The sequence below is a fragment of the Centropristis striata genome, chromosome 2, assembly GCF_030273125.1.
Source record: "Centropristis striata isolate RG_2023a ecotype Rhode Island chromosome 2, C.striata_1.0, whole genome shotgun sequence".
In the NCBI taxonomy this organism is placed as follows: domain Eukaryota; kingdom Metazoa; phylum Chordata; class Actinopteri; order Perciformes; family Serranidae; genus Centropristis; species Centropristis striata.
Window position 1 is genome coordinate 33,442,435 of NC_081518.1, and position 15,744 is coordinate 33,458,178.

The window sequence follows — 15,744 nt, forward strand, 5'->3', positions numbered from 1 at the left end:
CAACCTGTCGGACAGGGAGAAGGACGACGTCCTGGACATGCCCATTGTCCCGGAGGGGATTTTTGGCTCCGCGTTGGCCTCAATGCAACGGCGGTGTGAAGCCAAAAAGAAGGAGGATGAGGCTCTCCAGCTCTGCCTCCCCCGTAAGCCCCCTGCGCCCTCTCCACCTGCGCAGCGTAAAACCTTCGCACAGGCTGCTTCCCAGGTTTCACGGTTTAAAGTGCCTAAGCAGCCAAGACCCCAGCCTGCGCCGCCTTCCCAGCCAGGTCGGCCCAGCTGGCCCAGAAAACCCTCGGTCCCGGCCGCGGCTCCGCCGGCCCCGCCCGCGCAAGCTACCGGCCAGGCCAGGAAAAAGAAGAGAGCGGCCTGACCGCCCCTCTCTCCACCGGTGATGCAGCTGGACGTTCCCCGTTCTCCAGCTCCACCTGTTCGGCTTTTCAGCGTGTGCCCGGGGGCCCCCCACGCCCCCGCCTCCCAGCCGCCACGGCCTGCGCCAGAGCGAGCCGGGAGAGATGGACGTTTGACGGCGGAGAGTTCAGCGGTTGCCCCTGTCTTACGTCCACAAGCACGCACACACACACACATTTTCTCAAAGAAAATAAAATGTGTCCCGCTGCCGCATCCAGGCCGAGTGCCGAGGGCGCAGCTAATAAAAGCCAAAAGAATCACAATGAGCAGCGCGGTGGCAACGCTCGCTGTTCCCCCTCGGGTAAAAGCCGAGGCGGGGACGGCGGGGCCGCCGCGCTGCCCACCCGGACGGCCGTCCACTGTGCCGTCCGGGTGCCGTGCCACTGTTCCGCCACGGGAGGCCGCCACCACACCGCGGCTGGGGCCTCTCGTGGTGGAGGGGCTGCGGTGCGGGACCACTCTCTCCCTCAGGTGGGAGAGATGGGCCGCACTCGCGGCTCCGCCCTGGGTGTTGAGGACGATTTCGCGGGGTTACAGGCTGCAGTTCGCCGCCGTTCCTCCGCGTTTCGCCGGTATAATACACTCTCAGGCTCGGGGGGAGTCAGCTCGTGTTTTGCAGGAGGAAATCCTCTCGCTGTTAAACAAAAGAGCAATTCGTGTCGTTCCCCCCGCACAGTGTCAGAGCGGTTTTTACTCCAGGTATTTTCTGGTTCCCAAACGGGGGGGGACCGGTATTCGCCCTATCCTGGATTTACGTGCTCTGAACAAATTTCTCAGGAAATACAAATTCAGGATGCTTACACACGCATCCCTGTTGCGCCTTGTGCGGCAGAACGATTGGTTCACTTCTGTCGATCTGAAAGACGCGTATTTCCACATCCCGATCTATCCACCCCACAGAAAGTATCTGAGGTTCGCTTTCCAGGGGATCTGCTACGAGTATCGCGTACTTCCCTTCGGCCTGTCTTTAAGCCCGAGGGTGTTTGTGCGGTGCACGGAAGCGGCGATAGCCCCGCTGAGACGGCAGGGCATTCGCCTGGCCACGTATCTGGACGACTGGCTGCTGCTGGCACAGTCGGAGCAGGAGGCCAGAGCGCACACGCGTATTCTCATGCAACACCTGGTGGATCTGGGTTTCGTGATAAACGCGGAAAAGAGCGTGCTGTCCCCGGCGCAGGAGATAATCTTTCTGGGATTATCCCTGGACTCGGTGTCTTTCACGGCGCGCCTCTCGGCGGAGCGTGTGAGGGTCTTCAGGACATGTCTCGCGCTTTTTCGTCCGAGGAAATCTGTTCGATTCAGGTTGTGTCTTCGGTTACTCGGGTTGATGGCGTCTGCCATTCTCGTGGTCCGTCTCGGTCGCCTCCACATGAGGGAATTCCAGCTGTGGGTGGCCTCATGTGGGCTGGACCCCGTGCGTCATGGCGCACGGATGGTGCCGGTCACGCCGGGGTGCGCCAGGTCGCTGCGCCACTGGCGAGTCCCGTCTTTTCTGACCCGCGGGGTACCCATGGGCTCCGTTCTGTCCAGGAAGGTGGTCACTACGGACGCCAGCCTGACGGGATGGGGCGGGATTCACGAGGGCCGGTCTGTGAGGGGCGTCTGGAGTGTGGGCCTCCAGCGGTCTCACATAAATTTTCTGGAGCTTTCAGCGGTGTTCCTCTCCCTGAAACGTTTTCTTCCGTCTCTCATGGGTCATCATGTCCTGGTGAGGACGGACAATACGACGACGGTGGCGTATATCAACCGTCAGGGGGGTTTACGCTCCCGTCAGCTGCACATGTTGGCACGCAGACTGATCCTGTGGAGCTGCGGTCGTCTCCTCTCCCTGAGAGCGACGCATGTTCCGGGAGTCCTGAACACGGGCGCGGACCTGTTGTCCAGGGGCGCGCCAGTGTACGGGGAATGGACTCTGCACCCGGAGGTTGTGGAGCAGTTGTGGTCCCGTTACGGTCGGGCCGCGGTGGATCTGTTCGCGTCGCGAGAGAACGCGCAGTGCGCGCTGTTTTACTCTCTGCGCGGCGTGGATGCTCCCCTCGGCATAGACGCGTTAGCGCACGCCTGGCCGCGCGAGCTTCTTTATGCGTTCCCTCCCCTGGCCTTGATACCCCCCACTCTGTCCAGAGTGAGGGAGCACGGCCACGCGCTGATTCTGGTAGCTCCGCATTGGCCTGCGATGCATTGGCTGGCGGAGATATATCGGTTGCTGTGCACCCAACCCTGGCAGCTCCCGCTGCGCAGGGACCTGCTGTCGCAAGGGGGGGGGATGGTCTTCCATCCTCACCCGGAGCGCCTGGCGCTCTGGGCTTGGCCCCTGAGTGGCTCAATCTGTCAGCTGGGGGTCTCTCACAGCGAGTGATTTCCACTATTCAGAGTGCTCGAGCCGCCTCCACTAGGTCTCTGTATGACTGCAAGTGGAGGGTGTTTGAGGAGTGGTGCCACAGAAACGGCCACGTTCCTCTTCAGTGTCCGGTGGGGGTGATTTTGTCATTCTTGCAGGACCTGATTGACAATCGGAAGGCTTTCTCCACGGTTAAGGTGTACTTGGCGGCTATTGCCGCGTGCCACGTGGGGTTTGGGAGGCTGACGGTGGGCCAGCACCCGCTCGTTTGCCGTTTTATGAAGGGGGCGCGCAGGCTTCTCCCTGTGTCCAGGCCGCTGGTGCCGCCTTGGGACCTGGCTGTGGTTTTGGAGGGGCTCAAGGGCCCTCCGTTTGAACCACTGGAGGGGGCCGACTTGAAACACGTGTCTCTCAAGGCGGTGTTGTTACTGGCTCTGGCTTCGGCGAAGCGGGTTAGTGACATTCATGCGCTCTCGGTGCACCCGTCGTGCACTCAGTTCTTCCCGGGGGATGTGAGGATGACCTTGAGGCCCAACCCGGCTTTTGTGCCTAAGGTGGTGGGCTCATGTTCTCCTATTGACCTTGTGGCCTTTGCTGCCTCATCTGGTGAGCTGCGGTCGCATGCGTTATGTCCAGTCCGTGCTGTGCGCACCTATGTGGATAGGACTGGGGGGTTCAGGAGGAGCGATCAGCTGTTCGTCTCCTGGGTTAGTCCTCATAGAGGGAAGCCTATTACGAAGCAGCGCCTGTCCCACTGGGTGGTGGAGGCGATTGCTTTGGCCTATGCGGGTCAGGGTTTGCAGCCACCTGTGGGTCTGCGAGCGCACTCGACTCGGGGCGTGGCTACATCCTGGGCCTTGTTCAGGGGAGTGTCTGTTCAGGACATTTGTGCGGCGGCGAGTTGGTCCTCGCCTCTCACTTTTGTCCGCTTTTATATGTTGGACGTCTCCGCTCCTTGCGTGGCAAGCGCGGTGTTGATGTCCTGATTGGAACAGATTGTTTTCCCTGAGGGTTGGTGGACGCTGGATAAGCTTGTCTGGCAATACGGGAGCAACCATATCCCATAGTGAGACATCGAACGAAATATTATGAAAGAGAACTTTAGGTTATTTACATAACCCCGGTTCTCTGAGTAATATGAGTGAGATGTCTCACCAGACAACCCTTCTTGCTTGGGCGGGTGAGAAGAGGTGCTTATCTTGAATGACGTGTTCCCGTCCGCAGGCGGTACTTATAGGAGGTGGGACTACCGCGGGCGGACGGACGGACACGTTTACCAGCCAATCAGGATTGGCGTATTGAGATTAATGCTTCTGAGGTCTGCAGCGGGGGCGTGCATCCCATAGTGAGACATCTCACTCATATTACTCAGAGAACCGGGGTTATGTAAATAACCTAAAGTTTTTAATCTGTTTTTAAAAATGACTACTGATGTGGCATGTTTAACTGAGTCAGGCAGGGTGTTCCACTTTCGCGGGGCATAAACACTAAAAGCTGCTTCTCCTTCTTTGGATCTGGTGTGAGGGATGAGTCCTTAATTTTGATTATACTAGTACCTAAAGGGAATACTATAAAATATACATTTTGCAGGATTCTGCAAGTGGTCAAAACAAACATTGATCAGACCATTAGACTTTTGTTTACAAGCACTGATTTTATTGCAATTGATAATTAATTCTTCAGTCAATCTAACCTCATCATCTCCACCCTCCAATAGTTCATTTAAGAGTTTTTTGTAATATTTTTCTCACCACATTTTAAGTGCTTCATGAATGTTTTATTATTGTAGCTACATTTTTTATTCATTACACATTTCGTTTTAACTTTGAACTCTTGAAAGCACCTGAGTTTGGAATAAAACAGAAAGTTCAATGTGTTTCAACTTTTATAGAACTCATTGAATTGTCTTTTTTACATGGAAGTAATGTGACTTTTTAGCATGAAAATAAACAGGTAGCCGTGTAAACTAGTATGGAAAGTCAGCTATTTTGGTCAATATGTTTTGCTAAATATTTTCTTGAGGACAAAATCTGAGCCAGAGGAATGTCTGCATCTGCTTAGGAATACATGAAAGTTGCTGAACACCTGTCAAATACAGCAAGGGACTCACATTTACAGGCCAAGTGACTTCATTATTTATGTCTTGTTCTCATAGTTTCTCCTCAAAAGTGTGTTTCTAAATAGCAATGTAGAAAAAACACAAATTAGTGTTTTTTCAATAATCCTTTTACTAATACTACCTTGTCATTTAAAATTGCTATGGAATATAAGATTAAGTTGAGAAGCCTGTGCTGCTCTTTTGACTTTCTGCCTCTTTTCTGCTTCACTAAGATCCCTTTCATGTTGTCATGTGCTTCTGTTCTGGCTCCTGACAACCAAGCCAAACCAAAAATTGTTTTGTGAGAGTGCCTTGCTGCTTAGCATTTTAAATTCAGATTTCTAGCTCAGCTTGGTCGCTGTGTATGGATAACTGCCTCTAAGCCAATCTACTCTGAACATGCTGTGTGTTTCAGGTGGCCAAGGCTGTGTCTCATTCCCTAAATAACTGCGTCAACTGTCTGCCTGGCCAGAAGGATGTGGACATGGCTCTCAAGAGCATCGGCGAGGCCAGCAAGAAGCTGCTGATTGAAACTGTGAGTTTGGACTGTGGCTCATCAGACCTCTGCCAGCAGAATTAGCATCATGTTTGTCTTTAAAATGCCACACAGAAATAGATCCTTGAGGAATGTATCAAAGTTAATGACACATACAAGGTAAAAGTGAGACTGACTGCTAGATACAAAAGTTTAATGTAGTATTGTTCAGTTACGTCACAGACACAGACAGAGAACAGATGTTTTATCAGTAGGATACAGATTGAGAAATTGTCTATTGACTATCTTCCTAAAATTGAACACAGACACACTGTTATTAGTAGAGTGGTAGAGATGATTACATGCAGCATTATTGCAATCATCACAATAAACTGGTTGCTGTCCCAACTGTTACATAACATTTATTTATTTTATTTTATTTTTTACAGTTTAATGCCTTTCTGTCATTGTGAACTCCTTCTCTGTGTCCTCCGTTTTAGATCCCTCCAGCCTCCAAGTCCTTCCAGGAGGCCCAGAGTGAGCTGAACCAAACGGCAGCAGACCTGAACCAGTCGGCAGGCGAGGTGGTCCATGCCTCCAGAGGCTCCAGCAGCCAGCTGGCGATGGCCTCTGGAAAGTTCAGCGAAGACTTTGATGAGTTCCTGGATGCTGGTATTGAGATGGCCGGGCACACTCAGGTCAGTCTTGTTTTTCTTCAAAAAAGGGCTCCATTAGCCTTGAGACAGCAGTATCACATTTAACTCAGTACCTGTATGGGGACAGAATAGGATTTTTTTCTTTGTGTTTGAATGTGTTTTGGTGATGTATGTCATTTTAGAAAAAGGATGACCAGGTGCAGGTGATTGGTAACCTGAAGAACATCTCCATGGCTTCTAGCAAACTGCTGCTCGCAGCTAAGAGTCTCTCTGTGGACCCAGCAGCAGCAAACGCCAAGAACCTGCTAGCTGCTGCTGCAAGGTACCACAACTAGCCACATACACATTGTGTTTTTTCTTATGTTTGTATCTAGATTGTAAATATATTATATTTAGATGATTCCATTCAGTAGATGAAAATAAGCTACAAATGTACTCTACTAACGGAGAGAATGTTTAAATTATATTTTATTGCATGGTCTAAAGCGCATGGTGCAAGTGTATTTAGGGCATGTCCCACTCCTATTTAGCTAGTTAAGTGGTACATGATGTGCACACAAAGTAAGGCTCAAATGGGTTCTATTTAGGTGTTTTCTAGGCAAAACATTAATTAAACCAATCCAAGTGTCATCTCTCATTCCCCTTTGCTATTTAAATGGCAGATTTGTCAAATTGGAGATTCAAGTTGTGTTCGGCCCCTGCCATCCTCTAGTCCTCTGCCCATCAACAACATTTGACTACATATGAGCAAATGCATCCAAAACCATTTAAACTGGGGAGGAGAAGAGATGTTGTCCGTATTTTTGTGTCTAACAAGCAGACTGTACACACACTGTGAACCCACCTATACAGTATTCTTACCAACTGAATAATGCTCCCTTTCAATAGCAGGAAAATACTGCACCATCAAATTTAGACACGTTTTTTCTTGGTCAATGATTACTTTCTGTTGCCTCAAGATAACAATGTGTCATCAATGCACCTAATTGCACCTAATTTTAAGACCAACGCACCCATGGGCCCACAGATGGGTACAAATACATGACAGTTGCGCTGCACTGTGTGTTGCTTTGTGCAGGGTGTAAGATAGGGCCCTCTCAGTCTAAATTATCTATGGTAATATTATTCATTAAGGCAAGTGTGGATGAAAATGCATCCATTCTTGTGCTCTCATGAAAGTCCTAACTTTATTAAAGGCTTTAATGGTTAGGATTGCAGTAAGCAGCCTCACTTGAAAATTAAAAATATAAGGGGAAAAAAATTCACATTTACAAAGAGTCATGTCGAAAGCTATATTAAAAATGTCAAACATTTGCTGATGAACTGCAAAACAGTTGTATATATGGATGCACAAGCTTTGTTATTAACACACAAATGAATGTGCTCACACATGTCAAAGCCTGCATATTCACACTTAAAACAATACACCTTCAATGACAAGGGTGTGATTCATTTGTTTTTTTTTGCTTGTTTGTTTATTTCAGAGCAGTGACAGACAGCATTAACCAGCTCATAACGCTGTGTACACAGCAGGCTCCCGGCCAGAAGGAGTGTGACAACGCCCTGAGAGAGCTGGAGGTAAACATGACTTTACAACCTTTAGATCAAACAGGCAAAATTATATCAACAGATGTCTGATGGGAGATTTAATCTAGGTGTATTCAACATGGTCTATGTGAATAGTACCCAAAGACACTATTTCCCTCATGTGGCATTAACCAAAGAGGATTTTGTGGAAAGAAATAAACTGTGAAATATTTTCTCGTACTCCTTATTCATCTCCCAGGCTGTCAGAGGAATGCTGGACAATCCCAGCGAGCCGGTCAATGACCTCTCCTACTTCGACTGCATCGAGAGTGTGATGGAGAACTCCAAGGTAGGCCTCCAAATCAAACAGTCTAGGGATCAAACGCCCAAACACTCCGCACAGAGCTTAGCATCCCTGTCTCTTTGTTCTGCTGACCTGCTCCTTTGTTTTATCCAGGTCCTGGGAGAGTCTATGGCTGGTATTTCTCAGAACTGCAAGACTGGAGATGTGCCGGCATTTGGAGACTGTGTAGGGTCAGCTTCAAAAGCCTTGTGTGGCCTCACTGAAGCTGCAGGACAGGTACAGAATGTGGAGAAACAACCCTCACAGTACAAGACCGCTTAAATAACTATGCCTTTTTGATCATATTGGCAATGCTGGTGCATGCTGCTGAAAGGAGTTTTTTTTTTTCTACAGGCCTCCTACCTGGTGGGTGTGTCTGATCCCAACAGTCAGGCAGGACACCAGGGGCTGGTGGATCCCATCCAGTTTGCCAAAGCAAACCAGGCAATCCAGATGGCCTGTCAGAATCTTGTAGACCCAGACAGCAGTCCCTCCCAGGTACATGCACTTACAGTGTTGTCTGTATAGCACTCATCCAAAAAGCTGTCAGTCTGATCTACTTTATAACAGGCTTCTGTGTTAGCAGTATGATCAGATGGGTGTCTTAGCTTTTGTGCAGAGATGTGTCACAGTTTGATTTATGATCACTTCAGACTGGAAACAATTGTCTAATAAAACAACCAAAAAATCAAAGATGTATACAGAGTACAAACACATTTCATATAATTTTGGTTTTGAATAAAAATATAAAGGAGCACTCCAGCACTCAAAGAAAAATAGTCATCAGAATTTATTGTGGGCAGAAAAAATTCACATCCTGATATACACAGGTGAGGTTCAAACGCCAATCAGAAGACCTCACACATAATTGCATGATAAGATCCATACATTAGTGAACCACCAAGAATGTTGTCACAAAGCCTAATAGGGAATGACTAAAATAGTTAACAACAATGATAGGTGTCATATGCTGAAAATGAATAGATATGGCTGATTTCCCAACAATGAAAACACATCAAAAGGCTATTATTATATCTGCAGGATTCATAGGTAAGGATAAACATAAATAAAAACAATACATAAAGCCAATATTTGAATAAGCAGATATACAACAATATATTGTATACAACCTCAATTGAGAAAATATTATAATAAAGTATGTTACTTAAAATGTTCAAAACTAACTGAAGGTTGCCATTATGTTAATAAGGAGGCTATTATTAGCGGGATATTCCTAGTAATAAATGAGCCTAATTGATTGATTGGCTATGTGATCCTAATAGTACAAAAATATATTTAAAATAAATATATGCAAAAACATATAGGAAGGATATAAATATTGCAAAATATAAATTAAAAATGTAAAAAGAGTAATTTAAATATTTGTGACAATGTCAATAGTTTGCATCATTATTAATAAAGAAAAATATATTTTTTAAATGTAGCTAAGAATCATTCTTTGAAAGATTCCATATTTGGATTATAAAGTCGTATCTGTTGGGCAATCCGCGGCAGGCTATTTATCAATAAATTTTCAGCATATGTCCCCTGTCGTTGTTAACTATTGCTGTCCCTCCCTCATTAGGCTACGTGAGACCGTTCTGGGTGGTTCATCTGTGTATGGATCCTATCATGCAATTATGAATTATGTTATGACTATTTTTTATTGAGGCAGGCAAAGGCATCTTTTTACAGCTCCTAAATGGTATATTTTATGAAAATACCTGTTGCTGGGTGTCCAGCTGTGTAGCCAAACGCCTTGACTGCAGGACCGAAAGACACCTTTATTTTGTTTTCAAAAACATTCTTTGTTAAAGACCAACAGCCCCCCACAGTGTTCTTACATTAGTTTATTTCCAGCTCGCTGTCTAGAAGCTTAAAGGGAGGTGCATGGTGTAACAGTAGTAAATACCTTTTAGTGCATACCAACACTAGGTCAAAACCTAATATATTGCTGGAAATTCTAAATTAAAAAGACAGTTTGCAGAATCATACCATTAAATTATAGCCATTTGGATTAAATGTTTAGGTTGATGTGATTTTGCAATTTTGAGTGACAGGAATAGTTTTATTTATTTTATTTTTTTTAAAGATATTGTTTTGGCCGTTTTTCAAGGCTTTATTTGATAGTGTGAGAGAGAGTGAAAGGGGGAGACAGAGGGGAAGACATGCGGGAAAGGGCTCCGAGTCGGACTCGAACCCAGGCCGCCCGCTCTACCAGGTGTGCTACCGGGGCACCCAAGTGATAGGAATAGTTAATGGTAGTGGTTATGATGTGAATATTTTGGATATTAGTAGTTAGTTTGTCCCAGTAATACAAATAAGTGATAATACGCACACGAAATGTGTTCACTCACTCATTCAGTCAGTCACACACATACACACCCATGTGTAGGGCTGACCTCGGCCGTCAGCCAAAGATACTGGAAGTAAAAACATAGGACTTCAAATGGCTATAATACACTAATGGAACATGTTGTTGTTTATCATGTGGCAGGTGCTCTCTGCAGCCACCATTGTCGCTAAGCACACTTCTGCGCTGTGCAACGCCTGCCGACTGGCTTCCTCCAAGACAACCAACCCAGTCGCCAAGAGGCACTTTGTGCAGTCGGCCAAGGAGGTGGCAAACAGCACCGCCAACTTGGTCAAAACCATCAAGGTAGGACCTCTTTGCCAGTCTTGTCAAAACATTGGCTCTGTCTCCTAATTGGCTCACCATAGTATAGATATGGATCTAGCTTTGACAGTGTCCTTCATGATTGATGTGGGAGGACTTTGATGAATCCTCTGTTGAATTAAACATTCATGATTCATATCAGCTCATGTTTGAATCCACAAATATTTTCTATCAAACATCTGTCAATGGTTTGTTTAATTCTTCACCCTTGGGTTGTTTATCTAAATAGGTGCTCAAGTTTAATCACATTTGTGTCATGCACATTCATATCCCATCTTGCTCACTGTCTAGGCTTTGGATGGTGATTTCTCGGATGAGAACAGGAACAAGTGTCGAGTTGCCACAGCTCCACTAATTGAGGCTGTGGAAAACTTGACAGCATTTGCTTCCAACCCAGAGTTTGCCAGCATCCCAGCTCAAATCAGCAACGAGGTAAGTCCACCTCAACATTAGTGTTTGTATTACATGTATTACTAGATCAGTAGAAGTTTTATAGCGAATAGTGGCATATGCAAATAAAATGCCTACATTTCTGAATTCTCGCTGTTTCTGTTTTTCTGTAGGGCTTTGCGGCACAGGAGCCCATCCTCCAATCGGCACGCTCCATGCTTGACAGCTCCACCTATCTGCTCAGGACTGCACGCTCATTGGTTATCAACCCCAAGGACCCGCCCACCTGGTCTGTTCTGGCTGGTCACTCTCGCACCGTGTCCGACTCAATCAAGAGTCTCATCACATCCATCAGGTTAGTAAGCGGAAATTTATTCTGATATAAGAAATTTAACACTGAAGTAAAGGGATAGGTGACAAAATACAGTATTGGAAGGTCAACCTTAATTTCCCAAGATTTTATGAAATTTTCTGATATGACAAAATCTAAGTTAGCATCAGCTGCTGGTAAGCTTAGCTTAGCACAAAAATGTTGGTACAAGCGAATGTTTTACAAGTAGTATACCTTGAAAATATTGATATTCCATACCACAGGAAAATACAGACGTAAAATCTAGGAAACTATTACATGACATTAGAGCCCGACCGATATGGGATTTCGGTGCCAATATGGTGGCTGATATGGCTAGTAATGTTTTGAGTTGGAATGAAAATGGAGCTTTTTTAAGTGGATTGTGCACAGATTTCCACCACTACAAATGTACCCAGAGAGCTATTTTCTCAAACATAACACTATTAAATAATATTGAACATTGTTATACATCATTATACAATATATAAACAATGTGTTATATTGTCAGCCAATTCTATACATGATAACTGAGAAAATAAATAAAAAATACAAATAAAATAAATAGCTAAATAAACATAATTTAGTAGTTGATAGGGCTCTACATGACATTGGCTAGTAAACATTCATTATAATTAAAACTTTTTTTTACATCAATGAATCTGTCAGAGACAAGAGAGGGCAGGAAGCGGATAAAATAAAGTATCAATACTGCGGAAAATGAGCAATGAAACCAATTAAAATATTTACTATTGATATGTTTAGTATATTGACAACACTAGTTATTCGACCGACTATTTCTCGGCCGAGAGCAGTGAATTCCTGAAGTCTTGTTGCCAAGCAACCAGCAGAAATTCCAAGAAGTTCCACCATCGTTTTGATCCTTTTACCTCATCTCCACACCAATGTACTCTGTTTCCCTGCAGTGATATTTCTGCATACACAAAGGAGATTATGGGAGGTGAAAATTATAATTAAGTTTTGATTCAAGTTTTCATACATTGCTCAATAAAACGGCTGTGAGATTATTGCAGCGCCCTTTACAAAGGATGCTCAAATGCTGTACCATGGCGTGACAAATGGTTGTTCTTATACCTCTACAGCTTAAATTTTTAATCTCCTATTTCACACCTTTTGTGCCTGACCTTGATCAGAACAAAACCGATGCCCATGAGGAACTAATTCCCAGTGTCAACCGCACTGAATTTTATGGTTCCTGTTCAGCTTAGAACATCTGCACGCTAGCATTCACACGCAGCCAGCTTAGCATCTCAAATTCTGATGCCCTTATCTCAGTTTTCCTCTTTAGACTGCAAATTGAGGGCTGGGAGTTTAGCCCAGGCCTTTTCAGTGATGCACTGCGGTGCCAAAGAACACAAGGAGGAATGGACTCCATTCTGCAAAAGTCAAGCTCATAACTTTGGTAGTCTTTTCACACACATAGATAAGGTTTTATGTTAGTTTTACTTCCAGTGTGCCGCCATGCATGGAAATGGATGTTTAACTGAACGTATTCTGCCCATGTGGCTCGTGCCCCAGACCACTCTGAGGCTTCAAAGCTAATTTGGCTGCACAGCTTGATCTCCCTGTGTAGTGACGGGACCCTACAGGCCACATGTCGGCTGTGTGAGCTGAGCAGCAATGAGATGAGGGAGCCAGTAGAGAAGATGTCAAAGACACATCCTGGAACCTGTCTGTGTTTTAATAAGTGTTAGCTATGTTAACATTTCAACTTCTTTCTCTCTTCCTGTGTCTTCTTTTCCTTTCCTTGTCATCCTCTCTGTCCCCTTTTCCCCCTATACATCATCTTTCAATTTTTTTTTCTGTTTCCAACTATTTCTTTCTTTCTGTTTCTCTTATTTTTCTGTTCCCGTTTTATTCCCAGGGACAAGGCCCCAGGCCAGCGGGAGTGCGACTCGTCAATTGATAACATCAACAAATGTATCCGGGACATTGAGCAGGCCTCTCTGGCAGCAGTCAGCCAGAATCTAGCCAGCAGGGACGACATCTCACTGGAGGTAAGCAACCATCAGAAAGTAACTTTCATTTTCCACAGACAACTACCTGCATTTTCCCTGTTTGCATTTGTCACTATTAGTTTGTCATTGTGTATATTTTTTTTATTTTAATTTTTTTATCTCTCTTACCCACTTTTTTTTCTTTTCCACTCTCTGCTTTACAGTCAGATTGTTGTTCTCGTCCTTGTGTTCGCTCTGTGTTTCTCTGTTGAATTATGGATCCATTATTGGGGATTTTTATTGGTTTTCTGTCCACTATGGGTCATTAAACAGAAACCAGGGAATTAATAACAATTAAAAACTGTTCTGCAATGCAAAGTTTTTATTGATCTGTCTAGTAGCCTGCAGGACAGTTACCTGAGATCAGTATATGTTAATGCAGAACCCATCACAGAGCAGTTTCTGGCACTTGCAGCAGTTTTGTTGCATTATAAAGATTTTATGCTTTAGAAGACAAAGTGGCTTTGGGGCAAAAATTTCCCCTGTTTAGTTCGCTGCCTAGTGCTTTGTTAGCAGCTGACTAATTTTAATGTACCTCTGTCTCACATAAAAAGCAAGACAAAAACTAATATCTTTTTATTTCCTCTCTTCAGGCACTTCAAGAGCAGCTGACGTCCACTGTGCAGGAAATTGGCCACTTAATTGACCCCGTTTCCACCGCTGCCAGAGGCGAAGCTTCCCAACTAGGACATAAGGTATATAGGGCAGGGAGTTAATTACTTAACTTAAATACTGTAGCTGTGGAGCAACACGTGCCTTTTTTTTAATGTAGAGCAGTATTGCACGTTTCCACATGGAGGAAGGAGTTGTTTGTCTGGACAAAAGTAGTGTTGGGATAAGTATGACAGCAGTAATACATACTTTATTTTATATAGGTTTTGATTTTTTTCTTTCACAGGAACTTTCTTCACCAGTAGATACCTGTAAATGCTCTGCTCTCCTAAGTTGATGGGCTTCCTTGATTTACTGCAACTCTTCTTATTTGAAAATGTAACATTTTCTGTTATTGAGAAATTGAGTTGTTCTCAGCGCATACTACTGAGACTTGGTCTTTGCTAAGCAGCAGAGCCCAGGTTCTAATCAGGCTTGGAGCCCTTTCCTGCCTGTCTTCTCCTCTGTCTCCCCCTTTCACTTTGTTTCTCTTCCATAATAAAACTGAAAAGGGTTCAAAACAAACAAACTTAAAATATGTTCACTCTTTGCCACAGGTGACCCAGTTGGCAAATTACTTTGAACCACTGATCATGGCCTCTGTGGGTGTGACATCTAAACTGAGAGACCATCAGCAACAGATGACTTTCTTGGACCAGACTAAGACCCTGGCTGAGTCTGCTCTGCAGATGCTCTACGCTGCCAAGGAAGGTGGAGGAAACCCAAAGGTATAACTGTTTTGCATTATGTGGACAGTCTGATCACATACAAGGTATTCGGCGGGGTGTTCAGGTGCATACGAGTATTCCTAAGTGCTCTTGTGTCTTTGTGTCACACTTCAAAGGCATCGCATACCCATGATGCTATAGCAGAGGCGGCCCAGCTCATGAAGGAGGCTGTTGATGACATCATGGTGACACTGAACGAGGCCGCCAGTGAGGTGGGAATGGTGGGAGGAATGGTGGACTCCATCGCAGAGTCCATGGCCAAGGTGAGTCCTGCTGAGCACAGTGTGTCTCAGAGGATGTTTGAAGCTCGGATCCAGGCCACACAGCAAACACTGCTACTAGCTTTTTATACAATAGTCTGGGTGAATACTCAATCCTGATTGGCTGCAAGGTGTCCATTCATTCCTGACAATGGAAACTGTCTGTTCACTGCTCTAAATGAATGCACTAATAAGTTAATAAGCTAATAAAGCTAATAAGTTTCGGCCTTTATTGAAAATTAGTAACCATAGCAACAGGGCTGCAGTGAGAGTCTATATTTACAATTTATTGCAAGACATTAACAAGCTAGTAACTTATTTCAACAATGAGTGATTTCACATCATTGTCTGAACACCAATGTACACAACATAAGTACACTGACTCTCTGAACTTAATAACACTTTGTATTACATAAGCAATCGTCTAACATACCAATCTCTATTCAACTTGCTACTTCAGGCTGTGTCTGACAGTAAATATGGGGTATCATTGATCAAAAAAATCGTCTTGATCGGGTTGGGCAGACAAACCTGATGAAGCTACAGCGAAATGCACTGTTCACAGTAAAGCCATTTCAGTGTGCAGTGGTTTTCATTCTTTTCCTGATCCTGTCAAATTATATTTACTGTTTGTCCACTGTATGCAATGTTGGAGAATTTAAATCATGCTCGTATAGCATTAGCTTTTTTGGCGAACAGATGAGTTGTCAAGTCGTATCTAAAGTTCGACCTATTTACTTAAGTTGCAATTAACATTTTGATTGCATGATAATCTTATTGGTTATATTATAATAATATAGTGATATTAAAATGTATATATATA

General features: G+C 44.9%; 1 protein-coding gene across 1 annotated transcript in view; it reads left to right on the plus strand.

The window, feature by feature from the left end:
• The window catches only part of tln2a (talin 2a), a 124,740-nt gene that overhangs the window by 88,965 nt on the left and 20,031 nt on the right, over positions 1-15,744 (plus strand). Inside the window, exons 30-43 of the mRNA XM_059349220.1 lie at positions 5,263-5,382; positions 5,823-6,020; positions 6,161-6,300; positions 7,463-7,556; positions 7,765-7,854; positions 7,963-8,085; positions 8,203-8,346; positions 10,346-10,507; positions 10,817-10,957; positions 11,089-11,270; positions 13,150-13,282; positions 13,876-13,977; positions 14,491-14,661; positions 14,778-14,924. Of these exons, the coding sequence (XP_059205203.1) occupies positions 5,263-5,382; positions 5,823-6,020; positions 6,161-6,300; positions 7,463-7,556; positions 7,765-7,854; positions 7,963-8,085; positions 8,203-8,346; positions 10,346-10,507; positions 10,817-10,957; positions 11,089-11,270; positions 13,150-13,282; positions 13,876-13,977; positions 14,491-14,661; positions 14,778-14,924 (1,947 nt within the window). The remainder of the gene's footprint in view (positions 1-5,262; positions 5,383-5,822; positions 6,021-6,160; positions 6,301-7,462; positions 7,557-7,764; positions 7,855-7,962; positions 8,086-8,202; positions 8,347-10,345; positions 10,508-10,816; positions 10,958-11,088; positions 11,271-13,149; positions 13,283-13,875; positions 13,978-14,490; positions 14,662-14,777; positions 14,925-15,744) is intronic.